Source organism: Maylandia zebra, linkage group LG7, assembly GCF_041146795.1.
Source record: "Maylandia zebra isolate NMK-2024a linkage group LG7, Mzebra_GT3a, whole genome shotgun sequence".
In the NCBI taxonomy this organism is placed as follows: Eukaryota; Metazoa; Chordata; class Actinopteri; order Cichliformes; family Cichlidae; genus Maylandia; species Maylandia zebra.
The window spans coordinates 51887911-51906022 of NC_135173.1; the positions used below are offsets into that span (position 1 = coordinate 51887911).

Below are 18112 nucleotides of genomic sequence, written 5' to 3' on the forward strand. Positions count from 1 at the left end.
TCCCTACATCCCAATTTCTAGATTTCATTGGCTGAGCTTCAGTCAGCGCTATCTGAGCTGAAGGGTCACAGTGAAGGTCAGGCTGCTAATATTGAGTCCCTCACTGCAACTCTAAAGACCAAGGATGAGATTATCAGTGTAAGGATTCCACACAGTGTCAAAGTTGTTTCAGCAAGTGAAGGAGTTTTTCTTCTGATGTTTAACTTTTGACTTTGAGCAGGTTCTCCAGCAGCGCCTCAGTCAGAGAGGCCACACATGGCCTGATCATACCCAGGATCACGTCATTGTCTGTGGAATGGAGAGGTCCCTGCCTGTGCTTCCACAGAGGGAGAGTACCATGATCGGTGGAGACAGCCAGCAAGAAGTAAAGATGACCTGCTTTTTAAATTTTTTTTAGAGCAAAACATTACAATCTTGATGCTTTGTCTTTTAAGATAGTTTCTCTTCTCTCCTCAGGCCTTGCCCAACCTCACAGCTTTGCAACATGAGCACGATGCTCTGAACAGAGCCCTGAGGGCTGAACAGCAGCTCTATTCCAGCCTGGTAAAGACTGTGAAGGAGCAAGACAGGTAGTTATGTGCAACAGCTGCTTTAATGCAAAAAGGAGAAACAAATGCTTTGCGCTAACAGACCTCTTGGATGATTTGCAGTGCCCAGCGTCTCCATGCTCTACAGTTGGAGCTGACAGCAGTGCAGCTTCTCAGGCAGCAGCTAGAAGAGAGCATCAGAACTAATGAGGAGTTAAGGGGTGACTTGGAGAGAGAGATACACAGAGCCAAACTCAGAGAAGGTGCAGTGAAAACACACTTGGTTGTAGATGAGGATGGTGACTGAATGAGAGGGAAAGAAATAAAGGAATTATAAAGGAGTGAATGAGAAAAGAAGTGCTTGTTATCATTTATTGTGGTTAAAATGGTAGAAAATATAACTCATCATTAAAGGGAACCCCTAAACCCCAGTCATCTTTATATAATATGTTTACTCGTCCTGCCAACAACTTCCATGTCTACTTTTTGTTGTGTTCTTCTTCAGCATGCACACCTGGTCCCTCCACTTTTCATCTTTGTCTGCTTTCTGTCTCTTCTGCTCTCATCATCTCCCAGTTATCTGCATGTTTTTGTCTATAACACAGTCGCTCCCCTTTTCACTGTCTCTCAGTAAATGTATTGATTTCACACCTGTCTGCTCTTTGTCCTTCATAAAAAATAAATAAAGACCTGTCTTCTCTGTCTCTCACTTTCAACATGCTGTTTGTTTGTTTTTGTTTTGTCCCTTTGCTTCTTGATTGCATCACTTTAGCACGCTTCTGGTTATTAATCCAACCCATCCAACCATCTGTCACATGAATATCATTTAAAAGCATGGTTGTGCCATTTTCAAATGATTTAATAAAGGATATTAATGTGCAAAGTACCACATTAAAAGAGCAGCTCTCCAGAAATAGAGCCTAATCCAAAAAGTGTGGCATTTATTTTCCTTTGACGTCATGCAGTTAATGTAATTCAGCACAGTTTGTCCTTCAGATTTGTTGTGGCATTAATGCACAGCCTTAAAACAGATTAAAAGTGTCACTCTGCACTGAGGTCTAAGCCAAATAACTTGGACCATCCACTTGTCGTGTGCGCTCAGGCGACCACACACGTGCATGCTCCTCCCCACACCGCTGCCTGCAGAGAGCCAGGTGTAAAAATAGGTCAGCTGTAAGTAACAGGGACGCAGCTCACATTAGCACTGACTGGCAAGATAGACGTAGCAGGATGATTGTCACTGATTACATTTGCACACTTCATGCTTTGGTTATATAACCAACCATTATGATTTGTTTGCATAGGCTACATGTTTACACACTTATGAAAAAGCACAATAATAATCATACTTTGTGATTGTGTATATTGTGGGTGTGCATTTTAGCTCCTCTACATATATTTTGCATATCTGACTTGGATTTTTTTAGCAAGCCAAGATCCACTAACTGCACAATGTAAATCCACCATTTTTGTTTTTCATATTTTTTTTTTTACATTTTTCATTTATAAGGATTTTTTTAGTTTATTTGTTTTTTTCAGTATTTTAATTAAAGAACATTAGATTGTAGACATCATGAAAAATATGAAAGTGAAAGGTATAATCCAAAGGTGTGTGTGCTGCGGTGTAAAACCTCAGCTTCGTGGCTGGTCTGTGTTTGTTTTTAAAGTTGTGAAAAAGAGCTGAAGTATACACCCTCTTTATGACATGTTAGACATACGCACATGAAGTCTTAAGTTAATGGTGCCTCATGGGAGCTGCTGTAATGCCCTGTCATGCGTGGCCTTTTGTAACCCTCTGTGTATCGTTTCAGGTATGGACCTGATTGATCCTAAAGAGCTAGAGAGCATAAGACATCAGCTTGAAGATGCCCAGCGTTGGAATGCATCTCTGCAGGCACGCTTAGGAGCAATTCAGAACCGTGGAGGAGGGGTTGGTGGAGCCAACGATGGAGGTAAGACGAGAAAAAGACTCCAGATGTCATATTCCAGTTTATATACAGACAACATTATAAGATTATTTTAACGTTTTTCAGGCGACTCTTTGAGTTTCATTGGAGATCAGACTTCCTACATGAGTATCTGTGTAGGAGAGGGACTGGATGACAGCTTGTCTCATCTGTCTGCTCAGGAGCTTAAACAGAAGGTATTTTACATTTTGTTGCTTTTTGTCTCATTCTTATACAGTGTCACGTTGAAGTTAATTAGTGTGCTTCAGGTGTCACTGTACCAACTGTAAAGCTGGAAATGTGTAAAAATGATTTCGCTCTGTGTTAAGGTGCTTGAGCTGCAAGACCATGTCAGCAGGCTGCAGACCTTAAACAGTGAACGGCAGAGCCAACTTTCACAAATTGAGAAGTCAGAGCGTGACACTGATGACAAAGAAGACAAAGACCGCAAAAAGCAGCTGCAAAGAGACGAGGTTGTACACAAAGTTATGGCTGCAAAGTTGTTGTTTTTTGTTTTTTAGGTCTTCCAAAAGAGTGCACGTCTTGTCATTTATTAGTAATGTTTCTTCCAGAGTATGTCCACATTTAGAAAATACTTGAGAAATCACGAATCATTGTCTAACATCCTTCCTGTAATAGCTCCTTTCTAACCTTAGAACTTATAGCCTAACCTCTGTTCTGTCTAACCTGTTGCTAATTTCTCTTCCCTCTGTGGTACTAAATGTCTGAATTTTTTAACAAGTGTGTTTCTTGTATGTAGTAGAGTAAGTACCCTCTTTCTCTTTCCTTCATCTCTCCTAATCAGTCCCTGTTTTATCTTTATCTCTGTGTCCCATAAAACGGTCTCTCTTCGCCATGCTACATTAGACACATCATGCCATTCTGCTGTTGCTGTGCTGTGCTTTATGGATTCTGTTCCCACTTTAAGTTTTCTTTTACCGAGCCATGTGTGTCATACTCGCCTCCCATCCCATTACTCTAGCAGCTCAAGAAGACGCTTGAGAAGCAGCCTCTGGTTCAAAGTAACAAGACACATCTCTCTGGTCAGGACAAAGAGAGCCAGACATGCAGTAAACTAGGACAGGTATGAAACTGATGGTCATTAAACAACTGAGTGCTTAAGTACTATTTGAAGAGTTTATAAAACCTGCTTTCTAAATAATCGCTCTTTTAGATGTTGTCGGAAAAGCTTTTGGGTGATGTGAGCATGGACAGCGGCCTCAGCCAGAGTAGAGAGCGTGCTCACTCTAGCAGCGACATCTTGGACACTGGGGAGGAATATTCTAGGGAGATGAACACAGATTTAATGGCACTTAAATCCCTATTAGCTGATTGTGGGTCAACATCTGTCTCGCACCTTAGGTAGGTCTTTCTTTCAGAGTCTACTCCTTATTTTCCCCATTACTTGGTAGTTAGAAGTCTGAACTGTAATCTGGTCGAATGTTTCTCATTACAGAGCGGAAATGCTCAGGCTCAGATCAGAAAATGATGAGCTGCGGGGTCTCCTGAAGGAACAGAAATCGTCTGAGTACAAAGAAAAAGAGAGCACCGATGCCTCAGGCAACAGCAGTGAGGGACAGGCTGAGTTGAGGAAGAGTTTGGAAGCACTGGACACAGAAGATGCAAAGGTCACCAAACTGTCAAAGAAGAAGGGAGGGAAGAAGTGGAATGAGATTTCAGACAGGGAGAGTCCCATTACCAATGTCAGCACTGCAGATGACGAGGAGAGTCCAAGAACTAATTGCCAGCCACACAGCAACAGTGAAAAACAGCATTTTTCAAAACATAGGGTAAGTTTTGTACTGCAGAAGAAATAAAAAGACATCACTCTTTCCTGCATGAAGGCGTTTTGGGGTTTTAATGTCTGTTTCTTGTGTTTGTTTAAATTGTAGTCTGGAGGCAGATCTCGCCTTCCTGTGCCTGTGAGGCTGAGGGTGGAGTCTAACAGCAGCAGCAGGAAGCCTGGAAGCTCCGAGCAGCTCAAAACTGATGGACTTCAGCACCTTGATTCAGATGATGTCTACTGGTCTGACCAGCATGTACACACAGACTCTGACACTCACACATCACTCCAGCACAGCACTTCCCCTTCCGCCACCCTTGGATACCCTAATCGTAGCTGTAGTCCAGTGGGATCCGACAAGGGCTCTGAAGCCAGAGCATCACTGGATCACACCCAAGATGATTCTGGACTATATACTCAGCTGGAACTTCTCCACCAGGAGTGCCAGGAGAAAGAAGCACTGATCAACAAGCTGAGTGAGCAGCTTGCTGATTGGGAAGAACTTCATGCACAGCTCCGGGAGAAAGACAGACTGAACTCCCAGTACGTAGAGGCTTTACAGGCAGCAGAATCTACCATCGCTTATCTGACTGCCTGCAGTCTGGACAGCCAGGGTGGATTTGGTTCACACACAGGTTCTGGTTCTGTGGGTTCTGATGCGTCTCTCCATGGTAGATGCGTTGAGCTGCAGAAAGCCTTGCAGCAGAAAGAGGAGTTCAACAACCAGCTCATAGAGCTTCTGAATTTGGCAGAGAAAGTCATCAGCTCTGCAGAAAGCCAAGAAAAGAATCCTGAAATCAGCGATCTTTGTCAAAGGATTGAGGGAGCTTTGCAGCAGCTGCATAGCTCTCCAAAGGAAGAAAGCACCGGAGGGGTGCTTCAAGGTACCGAGGACTCTCTGCGTGAGCTGCAGCGTCATGCAGACTCTTTGCAAGAAGCACTTTGGGAGCAGAATAGGCTCAATGCAGAGCTGCAAGAAAAACTGAGGGCCACAAATGCTACTGCACAACACGGATACACCAGTGACAGAGTAGCAGCAGAGTCACTTAAAGAAAATGAGGAAAAGGAACACCACAGTCCTGATACTAGTTTAAATCAAGAGGCGATTGATGTTCTAAGGAACTGCTTTAGTGCAACAGAGTCCGCTGTTGCCTCTTTAGCAGCACACTGCACAAATTCTGGCTCCGTGACTGCTGGCAGATCCCAGATCAGCTCTGACTTGCAGATAAATTTAGACAAACTTCAGAGAGCCCTCCAAGAGCGGGAGCAACTTGGAGAAACTGCCCCACCAATCTCCGAACCCAGCAACAACCTGTCTACTGCTTCAACTGGAACAAAGGTACTAGAGCTTCATCGCCATCTCTGTCTTCTCTATGAGGTCTTCAGTGATTACTCTCAGAGGATATCTGAGCTCCAGGCTTCCCTGCAAGAAGAGAGGGGTCACAAAATGGAGAGGGAAGCCCACAGGGCAGTGCAGGACGGCAAAGGGTTACCGCCAAGTGTTCAGGTTGAACTGGAAACACTGCACAAAGCACTGAGGGAGAAGAAGAAGGCATGTAAAAGCCTGGAGGCGAAACTGGCCACTGCTCTTACCAGTACATCCTCTCCTGAAATGATAAAGAAAGGTAAGCTGTTGAGCAGCTTTCTTCTACATGTGCTTGTCCACAGTAATTCAAACGATTTTGTGATACTGCAAATCCCAGTTTGGTCAGGAACAACATAAGTAGTGATAGAGACATATGTGAACTCCTTGATTGATTTCTTCCTAACCAAACATATATTGCTTCCAATGCCAGCTCCTGAGCAGGATGACAAAGGCGTGCAGGTGGATTTGCAGGACCTGGGTTACGAAACCAGTGGCAAGAGTGAGAACGATAGGGAAGAGAGCAGTAGCACAGGTAGACAGCCTTCAGACAGACTCTGCATGTCTGTCTGCTGAGTGGATACTAATCTCAAGTGTGGACAGCTTCTCTTAATGTAGAATGTATGCATGAGGAGTGAACAAGGGCACGCTGTCTCTGAAAAATATTTTCTGCCTGGGTCTCCGTAACCACACAGTCTTTTTCTGGTTTTTAACTGTGGAATTTTCTTCACCCTTCCTAAATTTGAATGGGCTGTCTCTATTCATGCATGTTTTCACTTAAGGTTTGGGAATGTCTTTTGAGCACTCATTAACCTTTTACCTTGATTTCTTGTCCTATTCAAATTTGGCTGTATCACAAATGACTTCTTTCCTCACACTGCTCAAACACTGTTTATTTTCTACAACTTGCACTGGACTCCTCCCCATAGTCTAATGTTTTTGTGCTTCCTGTGTTGCCAGATTTAGAGGTTGGGGTAAACCCTAGTTGCAGTGGCTCCAGTCTGCCTTCCCTGTTGAAACACGAACAGGCCAATTTCTCCTCTACTGAAAATCTGGACTCAACCTCCAGCACCCCATACCCTACTTCCCCAGCTCTCAGCTCAGCCAAGGTATTTATCTTATTATTTGCTTATTATCTTGTTCCTCACTCCCAGCACTCCACAGCAAAGTTCACTAGGGAATGATGGGGAATGTCACTACTGTGGTTAGCTCAGATGCAGAGCTGTGTCTGTGAACACAGGAGTCCTCCTGCTGCTCAAACCTTCTGTTTGTTGAGTGACGACCAATTAGAATAGAGGAGGACTGGGTCTTAGGTTTACCAAGGCCTAGTGTAAGATAAATACATTATTATGAACCATGATTCATACAGCAGTCAAGTGAATAACACTGATTATCTCTTCATCATGGCACCTGTTAGAGGATGGAATATATTAGGGAGCAAGTGAATATTTTGGGAAAATGGGCAAGCGTGAGGATTTGAGCGTGTTTGACAAGGACATCCAAGGCTCTTTCATGCACATGGGAAGCAGAGTCTGGTCCCTGTGGTCCAGTCCAACAAACGAGCTACCGTAGCTCAAGTCTCTGACTGCTGTCCATCACCGATTACAACGGACTCGTGAGCCTCAGAACTGGAGCGTGGAGCGATGGAAGAAGATGATGAATCACTTTAAATGATGAATGCACTATGGGAAGAAGACGCAGAGGAGGCAGTGTGATGCTTTGGATAATGTTCTGCTGGGAAAACTTAACTTATTCCATCCATGTGGTTGTTACTTTGATCCATATCACCTACCTAAGCGTTTTTGCAGATCATGTGCACCCTTTCATGGAAGCGGTATTCCCTGATGGCTGTGGCCTCCGTCAGCAGGACAATGCGTCCTCCCAAAATGGTTCAGGAGTGAGTTTGAGGTGTTGACTTGGCCTCCAAATTACCCAGATCTCAATATAGGTGAGCATCTGTGGGATGTGTTGGCCAAAGACCCGATCCATGGAGGCCCCATCTCACAACTCACAGGACCTGAAGGATCTTTTGGTGCGAGACACCACAGCACATGGGTTTAGTGAAGTCCATGCCTTGACGGGTCAGAGATGTTTTGATGGCAAAAAGAGGACCAACACAATATTAGGCAGGTGGTCATAATGTTATAACTGATGGGTGTATAAGGCAACTCAAGCAGATTCTAAAAATAAATACATGTATCAAGAAATGAGAATAAGGTGTGTTTGAGAACATTTACATACATTACAGTCATTTTAAACAGCTTTGTGAGAATCAACAGTGTAACAACAATGATCAGAAGTTACAGCATGTGTTACTGGTTTGATTCCATTTAACATTAGTTTTCACTTTCACTTTCAAAATCTGAACCTTCTTCCATCTATTTTATTTTTAGGTGAGTCTGAAAGGTCTGCAGGTCTATAGTGAGTATGGTGTTTCTGAGGACCCACTGCAGCTTCAGGGACAAGTCAAAGAGCTCAAGGTCCAGCTGGAAAACCAGACAAAACTAATCCTCCAAATGCAGAGCCTTCTGCATAGGAACTCCCTCTCCAGTGACTTGGTCAACAACACCTCAGACCCGTCTGTGATCAAGGATCAAGAGGGTGCACAGAAAGACGACCGTAGTCAAGATGGCAGCCACAGAAGTGGGCAGCTAAGGGGGAAGAAGGCTGGGGAGAACCAGGCAATTAAGGATAAAAGCAGCCGGGTAAATATGGAGCTGGAAGGAGAGAGGAGGCTGAGCAGAAGCATCAGTGAACAACTGCAGCCATCCCGCAGCCGCTCCACATCACCTGCTAGGTTAACCATCTTTGAAGTGTTTTATTAGTACTTCACCTTCTTTACTTTAACCCTCCTCTTGTGTTAGCTTTCTGTTATCATCTCTTATGTTAACGGGTCGGTTTTGACCCGTGAATTAAATCAGCTATAAAATACACTAAAAACAATAAGTGATCATCCAATTTGTTTCTCATCTCTTGGTTATCTTGTTAGACTTCCTTATCCATGAAAATGTTGGTTTTAATACTTTCGGTGTGGGCCTCTGGGTCTTTTTTTTTTCACTATACCCCTCGATTTCAATTAAAAAAAAAAAAAAAAAAAAATATCACAGCTGATATTGTGATCCTGCAGTCCAGTGGTCATATCGACGACCACACATTTTCATTGTTTCTTCTCAGGGATGCCACTCGCAGCTTTGACTGTGAAAATCTGTACATTCCAGCCATAGTTGGTTTTTGCATCACAGGCTTCCCAGATTTTTCTGCCGTATTTACCTGGCTTACTGGGTATGTATTGCCGGTAGGGGCATTTTCCTCAAAAAGTGGACAAGACGTTCATCCACTGTCACCTCTGGCCCTGGGATGAACATCAGTGGAAGAAGCTGCACCCATCTCTCCCAGACATCCCTGATGGGAGCAAGCTTGTCAGACCTCGGTCTGATCTCTTTGTTGTCAAATCTGATGACTCTTGAATCAAAATGATATCAAATGTGTGAAGTGACATCGTTGCCCAGAAAATATCTCTGCCTGTTGATGCGTCCCATAGACTATCAGTGGCCTCATTGCAGCATCTGTACACTCCAGCAAGAAGAACACCAATGAAAGCATCCAGGTATTCCTCATCATGTCGCTATGGACTTTTTTTTCTCCTTCAAGGTTCATCATAGTAATGATGATTCTTTTTAGTGACAATGGCATAAATAGCTCAAAACATCTCTTGATGTCACTGACTTTGGTCAGAGCAAACCTTGTGATTCCAGGGGTCATTTTGATGACATTTGCAGCAGCTGCCCTGCTATGTAGATCATGAGGTACTGAGCTCCAAAATATATTACCATTTTTGGACTTGAATCTTTCAGCAGGAGTAGCTTCAGCACCAGCGACCTCCACCTCTGATCAGATGTGTCTGTGTCTTCTGGATGATAGTCCACATTGTCTTCCTCCTAGAAACCTGCCCATCTGAATCGCTGCTCTGTGTACTCTCCTTCATTTTCACCAAAAATATGATGCAGAACTTGGCTCACTGTGAATCTTCTCATTTTTGTATGCTGCAAATTGTAAATGTGCACTCTGGAAGTCAAATGGCCACTCAAATGAGTGAATTCACCTCACATGTCTTGACATGTCCCGTCTTTATTTTGTTTTGTTTTTGTGCAGGTATACTGCAAAAAACACGCAAAACAAGAATCCCCTAAAGCTCATATGATTAGGAGAGGAGCTTGCTGTCAATGTTTTAGCTGACAGTGCACTTATGATTTCAGTTTTGGCTTTAATTATTGCTTTATACTCATAATATTATACCTGGGTCGAAACCAACCCTAACAACACAAAGGTCATAATTTCAACTAGGGCATTTTATAATTTAGTGAAAATATTTTTTTGGTTTTATTTTGTAGAAATAGAGGTTCCTGACAAAGTCAAAAAGCCTTGATACAATAAACAAATGTTTGTGATTTTTTTTTTTTTTCTATGCATTTGAAATTTAAAATGGGTTGGTGCCAACCCTAACACAAGAGGAAGGTGGAAAATCTGCATGCTCTTTTTCTTTCCTTCTTTTTTTAAATTGTCCCTAATTTGGTCTTCTCCACAGCCTGGACTCCCTTGTGAAGTCACAGGCCCGAGAGCTCTCGCAGCTGAGGCAGCAGATCAAGGAGAGCCGCAGGCTGGGAGCCCTGCACCGGCGGCAGCTGGAAGAGCTGAACCAGGCCTTCAAAGAGCTGCTGCAGGCTGAAAAGGTCGACTGCTACATGGGAGAGGTGGTTAAAGAGCAGCTGGACAAGAGCCTGAGCATTCTGGACAGGCTGGAGGGACGGCTGGACAAAGGTAGCTGCTGCCGTCATCGTAATTGTAGTAGTTGCTTTGCCTAAATTATTATATAGATCCATGATGAGGTGTTGTTTGTGTAGTATCTGCCATCACTGCAGACGTGTATTTGTGGTTATGCGACAGTATTTACTTAGTGTGCTTGGAGGATGTGTGTTAGTGCCGTGGTAGTATAATGATTGAAGGAGACAAGTGCAGTTACAGCAAAGCCATTTTAGAGCATGGAGGGCATTATTTTAATGAAAGAAATTACTTGATATGGTGATCAATTAACTTACTGATGATTTCCTTCATTATCAAAGAGTAGTTTTAAAGGCAGTTGTTAAAATTATGGGCGGGTACAAACTTGACTTGACAGTCTAACAAGGGGAAAACAGACGCCACCAGAAGAGAAACAAAGACAGAAGAGCAGCCACTCGTAACTGATTTGTACAGACACGTCCATGACAGCGTCTTTTTCTGTCTTGTAGGAGAGACTCATCTGGATAATGAGGATGTGCCAGCTCTTGAATTGTCTCGCAGGTACAAATACATTATTTCTTTATTTTTAGTGTATGCAACAGTGGGTGAAACATTTATCACATATATATGTTATATGATGAGAAATTGGCTCCTTTTTTTAAAAAAAAAAGCTGGTGTTTACTTTTCCATCCTTCTAGTGACCTAGACTGTAGTCCCTTTGTTAAGGTCACATGTGCGACTGTATTTTTGGGTCATTAGCTGAGCTCTTTGAGATGTTTGTCATATTATGACCCTTTTAAAACTGCCCCCAGCTATTTGCATTATGACCCTGGGCTGTGCACGTGAATAACTGTCCTGCTGTTGACCTATTTTGTTTCTGTGTCAGCCAGAAGTAAATTAAGGCTCTGCTGCCCATCACTGGGTCAATATTGTCACTCTGTATTCCCCATGCTTTCAGTTTCACATCATAGCCATCTTAAACTTTGACTTTTTTACCTTTTTATTGGCAGCAAATGCTCTAAGTGAGCAGTTAATACAACAATAATAACTGTAGACTTGCAAAATTGCAATTTGTTTGTTTTGGACACAGTACAATAATTGTATCCTTCCATCCTTGATATGAATAGGTAATGCATTTTTTAACCACACACTTGTATCAAATTATAAATTAAGGTTGCTCAGAGCCACGCGCATTAATCCATATTACTACTGATGTGGCAGTTTTGGGGAGCTTCAGCAGACATCACAATCACTGCTGTCCTATGAGGAGTGCATGAGAGGTCCTCCTGAAAGCTTGTGTAGAATCCAGCAGGAGATAGATTATCTGCGTCTGGAGCTAGAGGGTGAGAGAGAGCTGCTGCAGCAGCACGTCGCCCTGCTCGTCCAGCAAAACCTCACCCTGGCTGATTGCACCAGGGAGCAGCTGGACCTGTGAGTGGGTTTGATCCAGACAGCATGACGTTTGCCGTGAGCTCCTGTGTCAGATTTCCCAGCTGTGTGTTGTTTGAAGCCCGCTGGTTTTAGGAACATAGTTTTCTTTACTTTTTGGGGTTGCTGTTCCTTTTTCTCTCCCAGCAGTCATACCGAGGCCTCCCGACTGGTGTTAACACGCATCATTCCTTCTCCTTCCAGGTTGGCTAAAGAGCTGCAGGAGAAGAACCGTCTCATCCAGAGCCTGCAGAGCCAGATTAGACGCCAGAGTCTCAGCAGCCACCACAGCTCTCACTCTGATCTGTCCCACTCAGACAGGACTTCTTCCTCCTGCCACAGCAGCCCAACCACACAAGGTGGCAATCGAACCCACAGTAAGTATTTCTGGATCCAATGCTTTAAGTCTCAGAAGCCTTTTGTCAGAGTTTTACCCCTGATACTGCTGGAGATTTTGTGCCAGACTAGGATTAATTCAGTTTGCTTCATTAAAAATGCATATTTTCTTCCCTTCTTGCCCGTTGCACAGTCATTGAGATCAAACGGCTCCTCTTCTACGTGCGCAGGCAGTCTAGTGCCTGCCTGTAATACCACTTATTGTCCACTCAGATCCTTTCTGTTGCAGTGAGGCGTTCTGCAGGACAAAGCTTGCCAGCCAATGCCAGAGGAGGTGTCCAGTTTCAATCCACTGCCACTTAAAGTTGCATTATTCAGTGGCACATATCTGTTTCAATCTTCTGATATTTTGTGACCAAGAGGCTATTGCAGAGACAAGTGAAGTCCTTTAGAAGCACCTGGAGACAAAGAATAATAATAATAATATGCAATTTGGATTTGAAGTGTTGGATTACACATGTGTTGTTGTCTTCCTGTGCACGTTCAGGTCAACAATTACACCCTGATTGGACGGGTGCAACTGTGTCACCTATAGGAGGAGCTCAGGACAAAGGTGTGTCCGGTCACAGAGATGCTGGCGGCAGACTGCAGGGCCTGCATAGGGAGAACGGGCGGCTGCAGGAGCAGCTGAGGAGCAGCGAGGAGCTTAACGCCACCCTACGCAGCGAACTGGACCTGCATCGCTCTATCATGGCCCAGACCACCTCCCATCATCAGGAGCAGGAACAAGGGCACGACCAGGAGGGCTCAGGGCCTCAAACAAAGGCACAGAAACAAGATGGAGACACGAGCGCACAAAGGAATGCTGGAGGACAGCCTCATACGATGAATTCAGGTAAATATAAAGCAATAGTAGGCTGATTAGCATGTCAGTTAATGACTACATTATATAGAGAAATGTTGTTAATTATATGAGCTGTGTGAGTTTGTTGCTAATGTAAAGAAGTAAAAAAACGACATGGAATTTCCCTTTAAATGTGCTTTATCCACGTGTGTCTGTTAGACCTGCTGGCAGAGCATCTACAGGAGATCAGAGCTTTGCGACAACGTCTGGAGGAAAGTATTCGCACCAACGACCGTCTCAGGGAGCAGCTGGAGAGGAGACTAGCTGAAGTGGAAAAAGACCCAGGTACACACCAAAAAACTGTCTTTGACTATTTAGGGTCTTTTGTTTCCACATGTCCAACATGTGTATGTGCCATGTCCAGCAGCCACCAACATCTTCATCCACGGCAACGAGGAGCAGGGTCAGCTGACTCAGGAGGTGCGATTCCTCTGGGGACAAAACCAAACTCTGAAGGAACAGCTCAGCATGGCATCCAGAGGTATCGCTCTTCTTATGTTTAGTTAAAAATCACATGATTTTCAGTAAGAAAAAAAGAAGAGGAGAGAAACGGATGCTAATTTCTTTTGTTGTCCTTGTTGATGCTGATCTATAATACCCTAAATATTTTTCCATTATCTCCGGGAATTACATACTTAACAAGGTTTACAACCTTTATTTCCTCCAGACAAGCAGAAGGAGAATGAGAAGCTCCGGGAGACCCTGGCCAGGCGGACGGCCAAACTGGAGCAGAGCAGGAGGGAGTGTGAAGCTCTGAGGCAGGAAAACAGCCAACTGCAGGAGCGACTGGAGCACAGCAGCCGGGAAAACTCCCAGCTGCAGGATTCACTGCACCGCAGCAGGGAGGAGCTGCACAGGTACACACACACACACACAACATCAGTCCTGATGGGGAGCACACATTTCTACACCACACGCTTAATGTCATTAAAGCACTCATTTGTGTAACCTGACATTCCACATAGCTACTAATGGCCATTCTAAAAAGTCATTACTGTTGCCATTATTCCTTACTGTTAGTATGTCTCTGAAACCTGAGCTCATCACTTGAAGGCTCATCCGTGAACACACACATGCACACGATGCTAACAGTGATGGTATGTGACCTCTTGCCACGGGTCCTGCTGACATGAGGCTGACACTCGAAACCAGGAGTGTAGATTACTGTCAGATCTCCTCTCCCTTTCATTCACCTGAGTGTGTCACTTTGTCTAATGTATACACGTTAGGCTTGTTGTAGGTAGTGTTTCTGTTTTATATGTGTGTGCCTATATATAATATGTATGTATGTATGTATGTATGTATGTATGTATATATGTATGTATAAATATACATACATACATACAATATAAATTTTTTTAATATATCGAATTTTAAAGGCAAGGCATCACTTTAGGCTGAATTTCTTAATAAGTGTTGGCTGCGCTTTCAATCACTGTCTCCAGGTTGCAGTGCGAGGTGAAGCTCCAGAGGCAGCAGCTGTCCGACTCCCAACATCTCCTCCAGACGCTGCGGGTGGAGCTGCAAGTTTACGAAAAAATAAAGAGCGAGTCTAACAAATACAACGGTACTGCACGATTTCCGTTTTTGTTTTTCAGTAGCTGGAGTTCTTCTGAAATGTTTGTGCTGTAGTCAGATTTTCCAGCAGCTTGCACGAGTATTGGAGGAAGAAACTTTTACTTTTTGTTGTATAGAAAAAATTTTGGATCATGTTTGGATTGGTGTACTGACAAGATGATAGATTGTAATGAGAATGTCTAATGATATTGGCTAATAACTGGTGTATTGGTTTTTTTTGGATGAAACATGGCCACATGGGGGCAGTAAAGAGGGAGACAAGGAGATCATCTTCAAGAGGAAACCCTCCAAACTTGTATTCAGTTTTGTTTTTAGCATTTATGGGTGTATTTGCAGAATCTTTTGATTGCACTTTGTCCACCAGATTTGACACTGTATAAACTAAGTAATGGTGACACCATCAAATTTCAATTAACTTCAAATCCTGTTTGGAATTCCTGCACTACAGTTTCTCAACCCTTATCAGCCAACATTCACAATAATTTATATGCGAAATGTTCCTGTTGGCTGACATGATCAAATTTAAGGCCTTTACACACCAGACGTGTAATTTTGCAGCATTTATTTTTTCAGATTCAGTTTGATTTGGATTTTTTTATTTTTTATTCTTTTGTTCTTATTTCTCACATGCGAATAAAAATATCTGACCACAAGTTTGTAGAAATGTACCTGTGGGGTTGCAGCAGTTCTCAGCCTCAGCGTCACTAACAGGAGGATATTTCTTTCTCATTCGGCGTGCAGAATCCAGCGAGGTGGCCCAGGAGCCGTCCACTCACGCTTCCTCCGGCTCAGTGGACCTGGCCGAGCTGCTGTCAGAGATCAGACACTTGAGGCTTCAGCTGGAGAGGAGCATCCAGACCAACACGGCTCTGCGGCAGAGACTGGAGGAGCAGCTGCTCAGAGGACCCGGCCGCTCTGAAACCATCAACATTAACTATCTGCTGTCCTCTCCAGGTAAACGGAAAGCACGTTCCTGCATGCCGATGAGCTTTGATGGATTCAGAAGGCCACGTAGGCACTGCCAGGTCATGGCAGGTCAGGTGTTTCATTTGCTTATTTATTTTTTATCACTCTTAGATGAAGGGGGCAGGTCGCCGGGCCGAGAAGACACTGTCCATCACTCGTTCCAGACTCACAGAGAACACACCAGCATCCACCACGGTAAGAAAAGCTCTTCAAAGCTGGTCCTGAAGCCAAATCACATATTTCTATGAAAGCAAATACAGACTGGTGACATTTGAAGTCTCTGGATCTTGGATCTGCTATGTTGGATCTTTTCAGATGTGAGATATCAATCTCTCTCAGAGGTGGATGGTGGCTCGGTCAGCAGCAGCTCTGGGGACAGCATTTCCGGTGCTCCCTCTCGGCTGGTGCCGGGTCACCGGATGTGGGCGAGCCGCAATGGGCGCCACATTTTGGGCTTGATTGAAGACTACAACGCGCTCCGCAAGCAGATCTCAGACGGCCGGAAGCTGTCACGCAGTATGGACATGCAACTGCAGGAGTGCCTGCACACGCTTCAACAGCAGGGCTGTGACAACAAGGTGGGGAGCTCATCGTGAGGTTTAAATAGGCTGAACTTTACAGAAAGTAGAAACGTGATGTTAGCCTGTCCACATCTTTGTAGGTGATTGAACAGCAGCATCTGAAGAGTTTATCCTGCAGCATTAACACCATGCACCAGGTGCTGGAGGAGGCTGGCCGACTGCTCAAACTGGTGTGGAGAGTATCTTTGCCAGTTGGGAACATAGCAAGAGACAGCTGCAACAACCAGCAGGTAAACACACGCACAGCACACATTGTGTATCCGGGCTCTCCAGTTAAACATCTGCAGACCAAATCCTTTCTTTCCTGCTATCCTCCAAATCAGGATGAGCTGCTGAGAAATGAGATAGCCCGACTGAAGAGCCGGCTGTCTCAGCAGGAGAGGATGCTGAGCGGAGCCATCAAGCGTCTCCGCACCACCAACCAGCTCAAAGAGGGAATGGAGAGAGTCATCATCGATCAGTGTAAGTTCATCTGCTTTTACTTTTAAGCTGCACAGAAGATGAAATGTGTGGTTGAAGCAGTTTTGCAGCTATTTGAGTTTATTGATGGAAGTATTTGTCAAGTCAGTCTCTCTGCTCCTGTTTTGTAGTTTTTCTTTGTGTGATATTATTTTATAAAGTAAATGTCAGGTCTTGATACCGGTATAATTATACAAGACTGTGGAAATGAATTGTTTTATTTTTGTCCTTTGTAGTGTCTCTGACCCATGGAGTGTTGAAGAAAGCCAGGGGGAATTTAGAGGTACGCCTACAGTAAGAAGTGTATGACCCAGTTATAATATGTCAGACTAATGCTGTTACCCACAGTGGTATTTTCTCCATTAGTGAATTACTCCTCTTTTCCCCCTTTTTTCCTCTCTGTGAAATATCGGTAGACAAATTACTGTACCCAGTTTGGCCTGAAAGGCCTGTCTGGAGGACCAGACGAAGGTTAGTGTGGATGCGTTGCTCTGGTTGTTTCTCCTGCATGAAGCAAATACCAGAATTTAAACGTGTAATGAGACACAGTTGTTGGGAGGATCATACCTACAACTGTGTCCTCCTAACACTGTATGGACTGTGTTAGGCTTTTTGATTTACGCTCACAGGGGTGTGTTTTGCGTGACCTTACAGCAAACATACTTTTAACTTTGCAACTATTCATTTAACAAGATGACAGATGCATGTGTCTGGAGATAAGATTGGAAAACTTACTTGAAATATTTTTTGTGCCTTAAGCATTGTTTTTGTTTATCCTGCATGTTTGTGGCCAAAGGTGTAAAGTGACCATTAAAGCCAGTCGTTTTTTTTTGTTTGTTTTTTTTACTGTACAACCTCAACTTCTCTTTTCAGGAAGTCCCAGTCAATGGCCAGTAGTAGACACTACAGACCCTCAGCCTGAGCAGACGAATGCCCCAGTCTCCAGGCAGACTTCAGAGAGGCACTCTGAATCCTCGGAGGATCCCAACAGCGACAACTCTTTGCAATGCAGCTACTAAAGGTGCCAGCAAAGCACTGACGCAGCAGCTTCCCAGTCTGCATCCTGCCTTTCCGTCCTGCTGTAAAACTGTCACCTTAACCTTAGAAAGCTAAGCTTTTCCTACCTTATTGCACATGCCCCGCCTTTACTTTGATTTCTATAAAAAGGTACTGAAGTTGTAAAAGTTCTTTAAATGCAAGAGTATGCCTCTGTAAATGATCTGTGCTATTCAGATATTTTCCTTTTATTCGTTTTATATGACGCATATGACAACATGACTGTATTTTATTACTGACTTCCAGTTTTTACTTGTTGTCGTCACCTGTCAGTTTATGTACAGGATTGTTTAGATCAACTGTGTTCTAGCAAGTATGTGCAAATGCAGTAAAATAAACTGAATGCTGAAGCCTTCGAGTCTGCAGCAGTTTGATTTTACAAAGTGGATTCAAAAAGAAATTCTAA

General features: G+C 43.8%; 1 protein-coding gene across 12 annotated transcripts in view; it reads left to right on the plus strand.

The window, feature by feature from the left end:
• cdk5rap2 (CDK5 regulatory subunit associated protein 2) overlaps positions 1 to 18056 on the plus strand; it is a 34030-nt gene extending 15974 nt beyond the window's left edge. For 7 of the 12 annotated variants that reach the window (XM_004549774.5, XM_004549775.5, XM_004549777.6 and 4 more), the window contains 30 exons: positions 22 to 138; positions 221 to 364; positions 457 to 569; positions 651 to 790; positions 2339 to 2479; positions 2561 to 2670; positions 2803 to 2946; positions 3456 to 3557; positions 3648 to 3835; positions 3930 to 4263; positions 4366 to 5881; positions 6053 to 6154; positions 6580 to 6728; positions 8013 to 8416; positions 10205 to 10437; positions 10908 to 10959; positions 12031 to 12203; positions 12710 to 13057; positions 13226 to 13351; positions 13431 to 13547; positions 13734 to 13923; positions 14512 to 14633; positions 15386 to 15598; positions 15722 to 15805; positions 15926 to 16188; positions 16272 to 16421; positions 16515 to 16653; positions 16887 to 16933; positions 17067 to 17121; positions 17524 to 18056. In XM_004549774.5, the coding sequence (XP_004549831.3) occupies positions 22 to 138; positions 221 to 364; positions 457 to 569; positions 651 to 790; positions 2339 to 2479; positions 2561 to 2670; positions 2803 to 2946; positions 3456 to 3557; positions 3648 to 3835; positions 3930 to 4263; positions 4366 to 5881; positions 6053 to 6154; positions 6580 to 6728; positions 8013 to 8416; positions 10205 to 10437; positions 10908 to 10959; positions 12031 to 12203; positions 12710 to 13057; positions 13226 to 13351; positions 13431 to 13547; positions 13734 to 13923; positions 14512 to 14633; positions 15386 to 15598; positions 15722 to 15805; positions 15926 to 16188; positions 16272 to 16421; positions 16515 to 16653; positions 16887 to 16933; positions 17067 to 17121; positions 17524 to 17669 (6162 nt within the window). In that variant the 3' untranslated portion in view covers positions 17670 to 18056. The remainder of the gene's footprint in view (positions 1 to 21; positions 139 to 220; positions 365 to 456; positions 570 to 650; positions 791 to 2338; positions 2480 to 2560; positions 2671 to 2802; positions 2947 to 3455; positions 3558 to 3647; positions 3836 to 3929; positions 4264 to 4365; positions 5882 to 6052; positions 6155 to 6579; positions 6729 to 8012; positions 8417 to 10204; positions 10438 to 10907; positions 10960 to 12030; positions 12204 to 12709; positions 13058 to 13225; positions 13352 to 13430; positions 13548 to 13733; positions 13924 to 14511; positions 14634 to 15385; positions 15599 to 15721; positions 15806 to 15925; positions 16189 to 16271; positions 16422 to 16514; positions 16654 to 16886; positions 16934 to 17066; positions 17122 to 17523) is intronic. The other 5 variants (XM_004549772.6, XM_004549771.6, XM_004549770.6 and 2 more) reach the window with 5 other exon arrangements.
• Positions 18057 to 18112: the final 56 nt, after the last annotated feature.